We start from the raw sequence: 14078 nt of genomic DNA on the forward strand, positions 1-14078 counted from the left end.
GGGGGGGGGGGGGGGGGGGGGGGGGGGGGGGGGGGGGGGGGTGCTGTTTTTGACAAAGTTGAGACGTAGTTTAATGTATAAAGGATTTACACACACCGTATAAATTGAATTCATAACCATAAGAGGTTCATCACAACAAATTGTTCAGCTGTTCATAGAATAATACATACCTCATAATCTACTCCTTGCACATAGATGTAATCTGAATCGACTGATGAGAAAGCAAGCCTTGTTATCTGCAGTAGTAAATGCGATTATTGCTAGTTGTAAAGTGAAGGATGGTTAATGATAAAGGCGTGATACGCCATTTATCTTGTGCACACGTTGTTCTAAGATATAACACCCACTTTCTTATGACTTCAAGGACAATTAGCATATATTTTGTCCTCCTCCTCCTCTATGGTGTATTGCAACTCTTATCGATGGAAAAAAATGAAGTAAATAACTGCAGAAGGTTCAAACTGACCTCATATTTTGAGCAGTTCAACCACCTTGACAGTGTCGCCCATCTGCATTCAAGGTGTACAACTATTTAGGGCGAGGAAGAAGAACAAATATCAAAGATGTCTTTCCCGGTTTAGGGTAGGAATGAATTCACTAAGACTCTTTAGCAGGCATGGAAAGCTAAAGTAATATCTGAGCACCACACAATTTCACTATTCCCGTTTTGTTTAAGAGATTAGGAGAAGGGTGAAAGCAGGAGAATAATAATACGGCCGCACATGCAAAGGTTTATTTAAGTACTATCACCCCCATCATGATGATTCTTCACGGGGAAAAATTAACTAGTGTTTCAGAAAGCAACAACCTGCGAGGGTCATAAACAGAAACGGTGCGATCAGCTCCACCCACCGCAATAGTGCCATTCGAAGAATTACAGACTGCATACCAGATATCCCCTACTGTCCCACAAATTCTATGCACACACCCTCCATTTTCTTTCGTTCGTAAATCCCATATACTAAGCTGCAATGAAGTCAATATAGACAAAGGAATAATTAGAGAAGACAATAAGCATGATTCCTGAAATGTTGAAATCCAGCATGAGAAATGGAAATACCTGGCACCCTTCTGTGATGGCTAAAATGGAACTTTCACCCTGACCACTCAAATTTTGCATAAATGTTAGTGAAGTTGGATACCGCAATCTGCAAATGGGATAATCATATTAGCAAACATCTATAAGAAACATTTAAACAAGAACATAAAGTTCCAAAAATGCTTATATTCTCAGCTGAACTAAAGCTTAAAATGTTTAAATTTATTTTATCTCTACCAACTACAAGTACTAACTTCAGCAGTCAATTCCAAAAATATCACAAAAGAAATGCAAAATATTATAGAGAACAAGCATTCCCCGCAAATAATCACCCTGCCTAGTTTGTTAAACAATAGACTACTATACTATAGTTAGAAAGTTTCTTTGTTAAATTTTCAGTATCAAATTAAATTTGATAAAACCAACTCCAGCACATAGTACCAACAACAAAATGGAATTCCCATGGAGGTAATGCAAAAGACAGGGTACTTGCGTGCGTAAAGTGCGAAGATGAATATCTTGGTCATAGACATCAACGCTCTTGCCAAAACTGTGCGCAACAGCTGCCTGAGGCAAAAGCTATTGATTAGTGAAGTTCATATAAAAATAAGAAAGTGTTATGATATCCAAACTAAGGAAGTGAATATTTTAAGAAATAGATAAATAAGTAAATATAGTACCATGGACCACTGAGTTGGATTGAAGCACAGGCCAGCCCAGCTACCTTCTCCAACACCACTATCCCGGGGAGAGATTGAAAAGGTCGACCTATCAACATCTGGAATACATTTTACATGCATTTAGGGCACTATGGCTGAAAGTTTGGAATCTTAAGCTTTTAGCCAGATAGAAATTCTATGGATAGAGTGATAGACTCCTTATCTAAAATATAGCATCAGTTCAAATTTATTAACTCATGCCCAGTACCAGTACTCAAAGTACATAGTTTTCTCTTATAAACACTAAACATAGTTAAATTATGACTTTTCAGATTGCATTGTTTGTTGGAAGAGAGAATGAGAAGTAGAAATGCATACCTTTGCCACAAGTTTCTAATTTAGAAACTATAACATGTCCATAAGAGTCCACACTTCCTAAAATTGAGCAACCAGTGCCTGTAGATGCAACATCCAAATCCTTAAGCAATTATAAATAATGGTTTACATTAAAAACATTATAAATAACTCTACTATCATAGGAGGAAAAAAAAAAAATTTAGTGACAAGAAAGAATTGCACTCTGTCCAAGCACAACAATCCCTTACTTTCAGTTTCAGCAAGCACTATGGATTGTATTTCCGAGCGATGAGGGCAGCGGCTGACAACTGCAGAGTCCAGAACCTTGACAATTCACGTGTACCTCAATAGATGAGCAAAACTAGACTCCTGACCCGGCAACCAGGGTTTGAACAATAACCATAGTACTCAGTAATAACATATGTACCTCTGTTTGCTCAGGAATTAGGAGATCCTCCTTCCCTAGACCAACCGATGAATTCTTTGTTGAAATCTGGATACAGAAAATGAAATATTATATTGTAGTAAAACTATACTAAAACCAAACAGCTCCAGACCAGAGTTCATCTATTCTCTTATAATCCATGGTTATCTTGAATTTTCAATTAACAATGTCCTTACTTCTTACTCTCCATTATGCTTGATTTCATTTCTCTATTATATGACATGCTCATTCAAAACTTTGAGGTAACTAATCTAGCTAAAAAGAGAAATTTTTTAAACAAAGCTGTCTGTTATATCATTTCAGAATCTTTCACAGACGCATTACAACAAACACATAATACACTCAACAAAGCATTCAAATTAAAGACACATGTAAGTATTGAAATGGAGGTGCCAACTTACAAGGAGTTTGTAAATGCGGCAACCAGAAGCAATATACACCCAACAAGAGTCGCCGTCGGTACCATTGACCTGCACATTTGAAATGCGGAGCAAAAAAGGTGAAATTTTGAGCGTAGTTTATGAAAATTGAGTGTATAAATGAGAGGAAGAACAAGTTGGGAGCGAACATGGAGGGCAAGACGAGTGGACTGGAGGCTTCCCGGAGAAGGGTGTTCGAAGAGGGTGGCCGGAACCACCGCTTTCTTCAAGCTCTTCGCCTCCACCATTTTTGCTCCGACAGTGGCTGTTATCGTGGTGGCGGCAGAAAAAAGCCTCAGCAAAAAATTAAAAAAAAATAAAACCCCTAATTTAATTGCATTATTACAATTACGCCATTATTATTGTTTTTTTAAAAATAATCCAATGGGTCTTCCGGGCTCGTTAATCAAGGCCCAATTACCGACCTCGGCCCATCACCTACAAAATTAGTTTTTTTTTTTTTTTTTGCAAGCATTATTATTAGAGGCGGTTTGATTCTTTCCTATCAATTAAATTTTTAAAAAAATATTTCAAAAATATATTTGATAGAAATAAATTTACATACAAAATTAATTAACATGTTTAGTGTTGCCTTGAAAACATAACAATTAAATTACTTAAAAAATTAATTAACATAATTGGGTGGTTAATTTGATACAATTTTCATAAAAGAATAATACTTAATAATAATAATAATAATAGAGTGGTGAATTTTGGGAATAAAGACCAGTAATCGAGTCTCACTAGCGACATTGTGATAGCAACATTTCAAAGTGATGAGTCTCATTGTGCGCAGTAAGCAAATGTCTAACATCAATGTTAAGCTGAGTTACCATGATTTACGTCATTTCAGATGTTATGTCGGGCTGGGGCTTGGGGCCCTTGAGATTCTGGATTCAACTTTTTGGGGTGAATAATAATAATAGAGTGGGAGAAGAAGAAGAATAATGATAGAGTACTATAATAAATACAGTATATCTAGGTGTGACTAATAAATGAAAATAATGGATAACATTGTTGAGGTAGTCATAATGAAACAGTATGTACAAGTTAAATTATTTTACTGAAATTGAATTAAGATGGAAGCCCACATTATACATTTATACGAATCGTTATGGCATGGACCATGCATGCAATGGTTCACATTGTAAGGTAAACTATTTGAATAATTTGATGATATGAAAAAATTCATAAAATTTTGCAACTTTGCTTTGCGTACAATCTTTATGCATTATTTATCTTAAAATAATTTTTTAATTCTAATTTTTTAATATACTATATATACTTTAACTTTAAGCAGACGCTAATTAATATAAATAAATAGAATAATACATATACGCAACTCTTCCAACCCTACATGTCACGAGGGTGATGCCCGGGAACAAAGGACATCTCAATGGACCATATACGAGTTCTAAATACTGATTTATTTATATATTTTTAATACAACTAATGTAATTTTTAATTAAATATATTTTTTCAACTAAATTATATCACAAATTAAAATGATTATCCCCATAATCATATGCAGAATACTAGCATTTATACCTTTGATTTATGAAAAAACATGCAGGTCGGTTACTTATTTGAAGATGCACTATAAGCAAAGCAGACTTGGGTTGGACACCTAAAAGGCGAATTTCACCTAAAAGGCACCTTTAGGTAGCGATTGCGAACATTTTCGTAAATCAAATACTAATATCTATAACATTAAATCTTTTTTTTTTTTTTACGTATAGCATATGATATTTTATTATCGTGATACTAATTGAATTTGGTATTAGGTCATGCTTATAGAATTTGATTCGAGTAATAAAAGAAAGTATAATTGTATAATGATTATATTCGAACTATATATGGTGGCTTGAGGAAACACTACGCTTCGTATATATGACTTCAAGTTTTGGAAAGGCCTTTTCTTGTCCAAATGGTACATGCATACAATGAGTACTACTTTCTCATGCAGTTAAAGTTATTGTTTTGTTTTTTCTTTTGTTCTTTTGATCGGGATTTGTGGGCTTCTTTACAAAGTTAGTACAATAGAGTTGTTGGCGATTTAGTACGATCGATATCTTTCTGAACTGGAATAAAGCATATAGAAATATAGAATTTGGAAGAAAGTCGATCGGTAAGTGATTGGTTTTGAATAAGTGGGGTAGAAGGGGAATGGCAAAGGTCCCCGTCTCCATATTATATTATTGGAGAGATCTTTAATAGGTCGGAGAAGGAGCTGTTAAGTAATTTATAGCTCAATGACACATTTGTGACTCTCTTAAATTGACTCTTTGTGCTTCATTAAGTTTGAAAAAGTAGTTATGAACATATATTGCATTGTAACAGAATTAGTACATCTGAGAATCATGTTCTACCACTCAGTCATTCATTTCTGGACAAATTGAAAGTCATTAATTATTTATAATATTTATGATGAAGAATTGTATAAGTAAATAATATAAGTACGTATTTTAAGGGGGAAGCATGTTACATATGGTCCACAACATAATTGTACGTCCCCACTCAAATTGGAATCTTTCATCGCGGGCCATTCTTCTCGTACACATACTGCGCTGTACACCACCATAATTTAATTCGGAATAGTAAGAATGTCCGATTATTTATAAGAGATTAATTGTATTGAAAAAAAATTTAAGAATTCTTTATTTTATTTCTTTAGTTGTTTACTTTTTAAATTTTATTCTTTAATTTTTAATTTCTGTAATTTTTCAAATAAAGGAAGAGATGACGGGCAGAGAAAAAAGTTAAGGGAAGGTTGGAGAGGTTATCCAAATTCTAGAAGAAATAGAGAACATATTTTCAATGTTTAAATTCAAAAAAAAAGGGGAAAAATAATTGTATTCCTATCCCTTCAAACAAAGAAAGACGATCATATTCTCACCAATTCTTGAAGAAATTATAAGTGAGGAAAAATAGAATAAATAATACACATTTATCAAAAAAAAAAAAAAGTACACTGTCCCCTTTAATTATTAATTTTTTTGAATACCTTTCCCAAGTTTTCTCTTTAATGAAATAATAAACAAATATCGAAAATTTAAATTATAACAAAACTAATTTTTCTATAAAATACGAAAATAAAACCAAAAATCTCTCTCCCTCCTCCTGCTTTCCCTACCGGCATTCTCGGTCTGACCCACATTTACATTTATACCTTCTGCATCGTCTGTTGTACTGTCCACTCGATATTCCCAATGCTGCCCCTTACTCGGCCGTACCAGTGGCGGCGCCGGACCCGGGTGTTGGCAAAACCTCATACCCTCCACCGGCGTCATCGTTGTCATCATTGTCACTGTCGTCTTCTTCGTTGTCGTCGTTGTGGTCGTCGTTATGGCCCGGCGCCGCCGGCGGCGGCCATTGCTGCTCCGGCCGGGCCATAATCGGGCTGTTTTCGGCCTCTAATGGATGCATAGAAGCTTCGATTTTGGATTTTTCTTTGTATAGAGCTTCGAGCTGGTGGAAATAGGGACACGTTTTAGAATCTTCGGGACGTTTCTTATTGCTTTCTTTCACTTTCTTGAAGTATTTGTTTATGTTCTCCCATTTCTCCTTGCACCGTTTCGCGTTCCGGCGGTGGCCTAATTTCTGCATCTCCGCCGCCACCTCCTCCCATAACGGCCCTTTCGGGCCGTTTTCTTGGTACTTCGTGTCCATGCTCGTACGGATTCTGATCAGCGCTTCTATCTCCGGTTTCGGCCACCGCGAATTGTGGACTGGTGAATTGTTGTTGTTATCAGTTGGCGGCGGCGCCACGGCGGTTGATGGCGGCGATACGGCGGTTGGCGGCGGCGCTACGGCGGTTGGCGGCGGCGTTACGGTGGTTGGTGGCGGCGCTACGGTGGTTTGCGGCGGCGGAGGTTGAAAAGCGCCGCCGCATGCGGCGGCGGGGATTTGAATGTTGTTTTTTTCGGCGATGGTTTGGAGGAGTTTAATGACGGCGGCGTCTTTGGCGGCGGCCATGGATCGTTCTTGGATTAGAAGGTCGTGGTCGCGGTTAATTCTCGCCGTTTCTTGAGCTCTCCACGCTTCTTCTCTCGCCGTGCGCTCAATTTCGCGTTTCTCGATTGTTTCCAGAAACTTCTTCTGCATATTCTCCTGTTTCTCGATCACATCTCTCATTAGCCGCTCGAAGAAATCCTTGCGCCGCCGCTTCCGCCCGCGCCGCCGCTGGATATCCTCGTCGGAAGATGTAGACGACGACGATGTCTGACACCACAATAAGCTCGCCGACGAATTATTATTATTCCGGCCCACCGGAAACACATTCCCGCCGCCTTTCTCCGCCGGCGCACCCAATTGCGGCTGCGACGGCGGCGGAAACGACGGAGAATTCGCCGGAATCGGAGCTGAAAATGGCTCCGGAATCGATGAAACAGTAACCTGACCACCTCCCGCCGGAACCGGAGCACTAACCACCGCCGGCGGCGGCGTAGAATGGTTCCCGAAAGCCTCGAGCTGGTCAAAAAACCGGTAACTTTTCCCGTCCGATTTGAAAGCCCGGCCGTCTTTGGTCCTCTTATGATACTTGTAAACGTTCTCGAATTTCTCCTTGCATTTCTTGGAACTCCGGCGATACCCAAGCTCCGCCATTTTCCTGATACAAATACCATAAAATCAGCCCAGAAACCGTACAACCTACCCACCATTACCATTATATGCTTATTCTTAAATATTAAATATTCTTTGTTTTGTGACAGTGCAGAAATCTAGGCAAAATCATGCCAAAAGAAGCTGATGTTGAGGAAAACTAGGAAGAATCTAAATCAATCCTATGATGACAATAATCATCCCTTCCCCATCCTAAGTGCCTTGCTAACTTTAGATAGCAAACTGCCAAAACACCAAAACTGAAACACCTCAAAATCCCAGAAAAACAGCTGAATTATGGTGAGGATTAACAAACACTCACACTCTTCATCATCACAATACACTCCATTCAATCCCCGCACACAATCTACCACTCAAGAACCAACTAAACTGCCGGTACAGACTACCACAATTCAAGAACCAACTAAACTGTCAGTGCAGACTAATATACTCCACTATACTCACAATTTGCCACCCAAGAACCAACTATATTGCCATAAAGGGCTAATAATACACTCCGTTCCACCCACAATCTGCCACTCAAAAACCAATACTGCCGTATAGGGCTAATAATACACTCCACTCTTGATTTACCCAGATCTTGAAAAGTGTTTAACTGGAATAAAGTAAGGTTTTTTTTAGGAGTAATAAGTGAATAACAATGGAAAAAAGGAATTTATTGACCAACCCAGACTTACCAGATCGAGTATACTATACAAGCAAGCTAAGAATATATATTATATTAAACCTACTATCAACTACCATCACCATGGAATCAAAGCTTCTTGATTGAAAAGTGAAAACCCCTAGAAAAGATCTGATCTTTATGTTTATCTTACCTGGAAACCTCTTCCCAGAGTGGAGCTTTATGGCTGGAATCTCTAAACCCAGCATCCATTTCCGTCCTAATCGTCAACAAAGCTATAGTTTCCTGACGCGGCCACCTATTCCCGCCGGAATTCCTCTCTCCGCCGCCTTCCTCCGCTCTCGCCGCCGCATCTTCCCCGCCAAAATGAGCCTCGCCGCCGCTCTCCGGCGCTTCCGCCGCCCCATCTCTCACAATCCCACCTGAGAAATCCAACATCTGAGATGATATGATTATGCTAAGCTGGAAAAACAAAAAATAATTTTATTTTTTTGGGATTAAAACAGAAAAAAGATGGTGAATTCTATGGGGTATATGAACATGGGGAAGATGTGGTGAATTTTATTAATTTATTTCTGTGGGATCTGCCTGTCTATCTCTAAATAAATAATAAATATAAATAAATAAATAATAGTAGACTTTTTAACCGTTAATTTTATTACAGCATTTTTTTTTCTTTTTCTATTTAACTTTTAGCTAGCAGTGGAATCTTTTGATATATATGGAGTGTATTTTATTTTTTTTCTATAGATAATAATAAATAATTAAAATTAGAAAAAGGATACAAATGTACATTTCATATTTCTTTATAGGAATTTTTAGTATATGCTATATTTAGAGATACTTCAAAGTTAAGCTTGAAAGTTCAAATAAGAAATGATCATCATCACTAAACATAAACTAACCTATAAACGAGATAATAATTAAATTAAAGTATCAATTTCTAGAAAGTGACGGAGATCGGATATATTTATAATTTTTAGTTGGGTTAAAAAAATTGGAAAAATTATAATTCGGGTCAGTTTAAGGTGCGGCATGAACAATCTAGGGTGATTTATAGTATGGACGAAATTTTTATTTTTGATGACGAGAAGATGTATTGGGTAAATTCGTATAATAATACGCAAATCACACATGAGAGATAAATACAAGTGAAAAAAATTTGAATTGTTTAAACACGAATTTGAACTCTAGAATACTCTTCAAAATAATTATCTTTCAAATAATATTTAATTAATTGAGATAGACTCGATTGAATTAATCGCACCTCAAAAAAAATAAAAATTAGTGTATATATTATCGTCCGTCCAGCTGACTATAATTAAAAGCCGTCCCATGTAGGTCAGCTTTGCTTTTTGGATTTCATATCAAGTTGGCTGCGTATTATTTTAAAATATATTTACCAAATATTATGTATAATTAATTAAATTGATGCTTGTATTTTTCCCTTTATAAAAAATAAATGATTTCGTTTATATACGGATATATATCGAGTTGTATCTAGTTAAATCATGTAGATGTTTCTAAACATAACTTAATTACGATTATCTCCATATAGTCAAATTGCCAACTAAAATTACAATGCGGGATTTACCTAGATCACACCTTCAGGTAGTAGTTGTGGATTTTTTTTGTAAATTAAAAAATAAATAAAAAAATAAAAGTGGGAGCCATATATTCAATTAACTTAGTTGTTAGATATAGGTCATATTTTCATGGAAAACCATTTATGGAATGAAGTAAATACTGTCCAATTCTGTTAGGTTAACTGGAACCTACCCTAATAAATGATGATAGCAAGCATTCTAATAATCACCCTCATCTTTTATTTTTATTTTATTTTATTAATTGCAATCAATGTTATGTTAATTCACTCAATTTGTTCAATTATTAACACTATATCGACATTGGTGTCTATTGTACCGAATACAAGTCAAAAATGAATGGAAAAGATTAAATTTGCATCAAATACCGTGAAAACAATAGATATAAATCTAAAACTTCCTTTAAATTTTTTAAATAGCACTCAATAATGATGATTATTGCCATCTACTTGCCCACATGAGTTTAGTGCACTGGTTTAGTAGGTAGTATTTTAGAGAAAAGACTAAGATTCGAATCTGCGACAGTTTGAGGATTATGTCTAAAATAGGCAGATATACTATGTTGGGTCGGGGTGTGGGGACATTAGGATTGAAGATTCAACATTCTGGGGAAGATTATTGCCTTATACTTTGCCATAAATATAAATAGAGGAAATGGATATTTGGATCCAATTCAATCAATGAGCCAAGTAAATGAATATAATGAACAATAATTACATACTCAGTTACCAATCAACTCATATTATTACGTGCGTGAATTAACTACCGTGAGAATTAAAGCAACCTATCATAAGATAGCAACTATATATCATGTATTTGTACGTACAAGTATAAGTATTTATACCGTGGTCACATTTCAATACATTAATTTTAGCATATACTATACAGATAGGGTATATATATATATATATGTATCATTTATTTCCGAAATTTTTTACTTTTGATAATAATGTTAATTATCTTTTAGTACAATTTTATGTATAGTAGTATGTAAAGTTAAAAGTTGGTATTATCCAAATATAAAAGGCTTAGCTAGTATACAAGATTTGTTGAAGTTCTTAAGTTAGACAGTTCTCAATGAGTCGGAAAGTATTGAGTATTATTGATTCAAAAAGTCCCCCACTTTTGATGGGTTTGTCAATTTTTTTAATACTTAAGTAATCTTAGTTCTACTGGATTAATCTTAAATCCACAAGACTCCGTCCCTAGAGTTACTGTAAAGGTAAATCACAACCGGTCAGAGAGTCTTTATATGCATATAAGGGCCCAGTGAAATTCGAACCCGCACAATGCCGCCTTCAGTCGTGACATCAAGTCAGATGACGAACTACTACGCTAAGTTCCGGAAAACAATTTGTCGATTTTTATAGAACCAAGAGATTGGAATACATGTTAGTATTCTCGTCGACTTAAATAAATAGGGCAGTTAAAAAGATACTTCACAAGTCATTTGTCTGTCCAGGTGGACCAACTTCTCGGTATGAAAGGTCGAGAATTTGAGAAGTACACTCCTTAAATCGACACAATCAGGAATCCTGCACGGCTGCACGCATTATGTATATACCTATCAACTATATTTCATAATATATATGCAATTTGTGTATATTATTTATTTATTGATTTTTCTCATTTAATTTCTTAGCTAGCTTCCTAATATCGAAAAATCTAAAAATGTTAATTGGAGGACACCAACGTTGCACGCATGATATAAACGTACATCAAGACACGAAACGGGCACCGTTTTTGTTGTCTGCATGTTCACATTCACATGAATGAGTGAGTGGTACGTAATTGTTGGACATCATGACAAGACTTCTCTAATCTCACTTCAAAAAACCTAGCAAGTAGGTCACGTCTCAAAAATGTTGAGATTACTATTGGCTGATAACGTAAATTAGATAAGAAGTAGCGAATATAATTAGTTGTCTAAAGTTACATTATGTTACAAGGTAAGAAATAGGAGATGGAAATGTATTGATTAAATGAATTCGAGATGATTGACAATTTGATCGGTCAATAATTCTCAACAGTCAAACAGTTTTTATCTTTCTATGTTACAAAAGATAGTATAAGTAGAATATGATCTAAATTATACACCAGAAGTCAACTATTAGTGTCATGATGACTTGTAACAAGTTACGTACGGCTTTGATTATCAAACAACTTTGGTCAATTATTAGGCAGTAACTCAAATCAATCAAGCGGCATGACAAGTTCTAGAACAAAGCTGTAAAAACATGTTAATTAAACTCGCTGGATCGTCATGCCCGTCTTGCAGTAGATCAGAGATTTGCCAAATTAACGAGTTTTGATGAGTTCCGCTTCGTCAGATCAGTCCACTTTAATAGGACTAGCAGGCTTGTTAGGATTAGCAAACAATTGTGGTCAATTAGGTAATAACTCAAATCAATCAAGCGGTATGACAAGCTCTAGAACAAAGCTGTAAAAACAGGTTAATTAAACTCGTTGGATCATAATGCCCGTCTTCCAATAGAGATCTGGCAGATTGACGAGTTTTGATGAGTTCCGCTTCGTCATATCAGTCCGCTTTAATAGTACTAACAGGCTTGTTAGGAGGGCATGGCGAACTAGTTTAGAATAATCAAAACAGGTGTAGGTCAACCTAGTCTCGATAGCCTCGAGTGTTGTTAGGGTTTGTTGAAGACAAATTCAAACTTACCACTTCAATCCTTATTTTCTCCGTCATTTGTCAGCTAATCTTCTCCTTCTTCATGTAAAGTTTACAAATGGTGGAAGGTTTGCAATTATGTAAAAGATGACAAAGACTACTTAATTACAGTAATGAAATTCTTTAATCATTAGGTACACGTACTTATCAATATTATAATGTTTTTGATGACTTTGTGAAAATGATTCAACTTATCCATTGTCACATCAAACTAATTGCCTCCTATATAATACAAAGTGCAATTATTAATTTTAAAACTAAATTGATATAATATTGTGTATCTGATTAGTTCAAACGCGGCCTAAATCTGAAAGCACGGACCTGTTAAACATATGTATAACATATAAATAGTTGTTAGTTGTTAGTTGATTGGATTAGTGAGTTTGACTAGTTGATAGAATTAATTGATTGTAGATTAATGTTTGGTAAATTAACTATTAGCTGATAACTGATTACATACAAAATGACATTTTTAAAAAGTTTATTGTAGGAATTACTTTGAACAGTTTTTTTTGCTAGATAATTATACTCGAATTACTCTCACATACTCAAAATTAATAATATTTGCTATTCAATTAATTTAATATTTTACTATAACCTAAATTACTTACAAATTTTTAGTATCACGAATTGACTAATAATCTATAGCACACATTAAACATCAAAAAAGGTGTTTTTGTATAGTGTATGTTAGGGCCACCATAAGTTGGGTGATATGGACAAGAAGTGATGAGGTGTCTGGTTGTTCTATTAAAGCTTAGCTCATGACTCCATATGGATTGAAAAGTTAAATGTACGTAAAGGGTTTATGTGATGAACATGGGAGGCATGGCATGTGAATATAGACATAAACCATGTGGTTACAATAACTACACTTCCAATTTATCTAGCATTAGCTCCTATTTGAAGAGGAAAACAAGAGATCTGCATGTTAAAATATATAAATAAAAATTATATATAAAAGAAAATGACACAGAAAACGTTTCTTGTCCACAAAAGGCGAAATTCTCTCCCTAAAACTCCCACACTTCGGCCCAAGGAGCCAAACGACTGAGGCCCGAACCCACACCCTTCCATATAGGAGTGCAACTGGGTGTCACTAGGCCACAAGGTCTTGACAGATTAACTTGTTATTAGGTGTAATTGAAGATGTAATTGCATATTTTTGAGTTTAATGGTCTTATTATATTTTTGTGTTTAGTTTGATGACCAATTTAAACGTTTTTCTATGACGTTACCACGCTCCCGGTGATCCTTTAAACCTAAATTAACTTGTAATATGAAAATGGGCCACTATCATGACCCGATTGAAATTTTGGTGGTGGTGAAGTAAAAACAAGGCCCATGAGAGTGGAAGCCCATGCAAAATTGGGCCCAAAACATGGGTCCACTTATAAGCCCACATCTAGAAGCAATTGTTGAAACTTTTGTTTGACTCAGTCACAACTTTAGTTTCAACTATGAAATTTTTTACAACCACCCTTTTGACTTGTCTTGAATACTAAGAGAACACCTCACTTGAAATACCTAGGACAAGTACACAGCTAGTTTGCCCCAAAGTGGTGGCTGTCATACTAGAATGTCAAAAGTTAGATTTTTGTGAACACTCTCTTAGTTG

At 35.7% G+C, this 14078-nt stretch overlaps 2 protein-coding genes across 2 annotated transcripts in view; both read right to left on the minus strand.

Annotated features, from left to right (window-relative positions):
• LOC116022780 overlaps positions 1 to 3206 on the minus strand; it is a 5642-nt gene extending 2436 nt beyond the window's left edge. Inside the window, exons 1-11 of the mRNA XM_031263648.1 lie at positions 3069 to 3206; positions 2902 to 2970; positions 2483 to 2548; positions 2304 to 2379; positions 2077 to 2154; positions 1720 to 1817; positions 1533 to 1606; positions 1061 to 1148; positions 809 to 966; positions 467 to 509; positions 171 to 236 (exon numbers count right to left, since the gene is read on the minus strand). Of these exons, the coding sequence (XP_031119508.1) occupies positions 171 to 236; positions 467 to 509; positions 809 to 966; positions 1061 to 1148; positions 1533 to 1606; positions 1720 to 1817; positions 2077 to 2154; positions 2304 to 2379; positions 2483 to 2548; positions 2902 to 2970; positions 3069 to 3167 (915 nt within the window). The 5' untranslated portion in view covers positions 3168 to 3206. The remainder of the gene's footprint in view (positions 1 to 170; positions 237 to 466; positions 510 to 808; positions 967 to 1060; positions 1149 to 1532; positions 1607 to 1719; positions 1818 to 2076; positions 2155 to 2303; positions 2380 to 2482; positions 2549 to 2901; positions 2971 to 3068) is intronic.
• Positions 3207 to 5898: 2692 nt separating this feature from the next.
• Positions 5899 to 8758, minus strand: LOC116022760 (trihelix transcription factor GT-2-like). Its single transcript, XM_031263621.1, has 2 exons — positions 8361 to 8758; positions 5899 to 7528 (listed from the first exon to the last, which is right to left on the minus strand). The coding sequence occupies exons 1-2, from the start codon at positions 8603 to 8605 to the stop codon at positions 6139 to 6141; spliced, it is 1635 nt and encodes a 544-aa protein (XP_031119481.1). The 5' UTR covers positions 8606 to 8758; the 3' UTR covers positions 5899 to 6138.
• Positions 8759 to 14078: the final 5320 nt, after the last annotated feature.

This window comes from Ipomoea triloba, chromosome 6, assembly GCF_003576645.1.
Source record: "Ipomoea triloba cultivar NCNSP0323 chromosome 6, ASM357664v1".
NCBI lineage: Eukaryota > Viridiplantae > Streptophyta > Magnoliopsida > Solanales > Convolvulaceae > Ipomoea > Ipomoea triloba.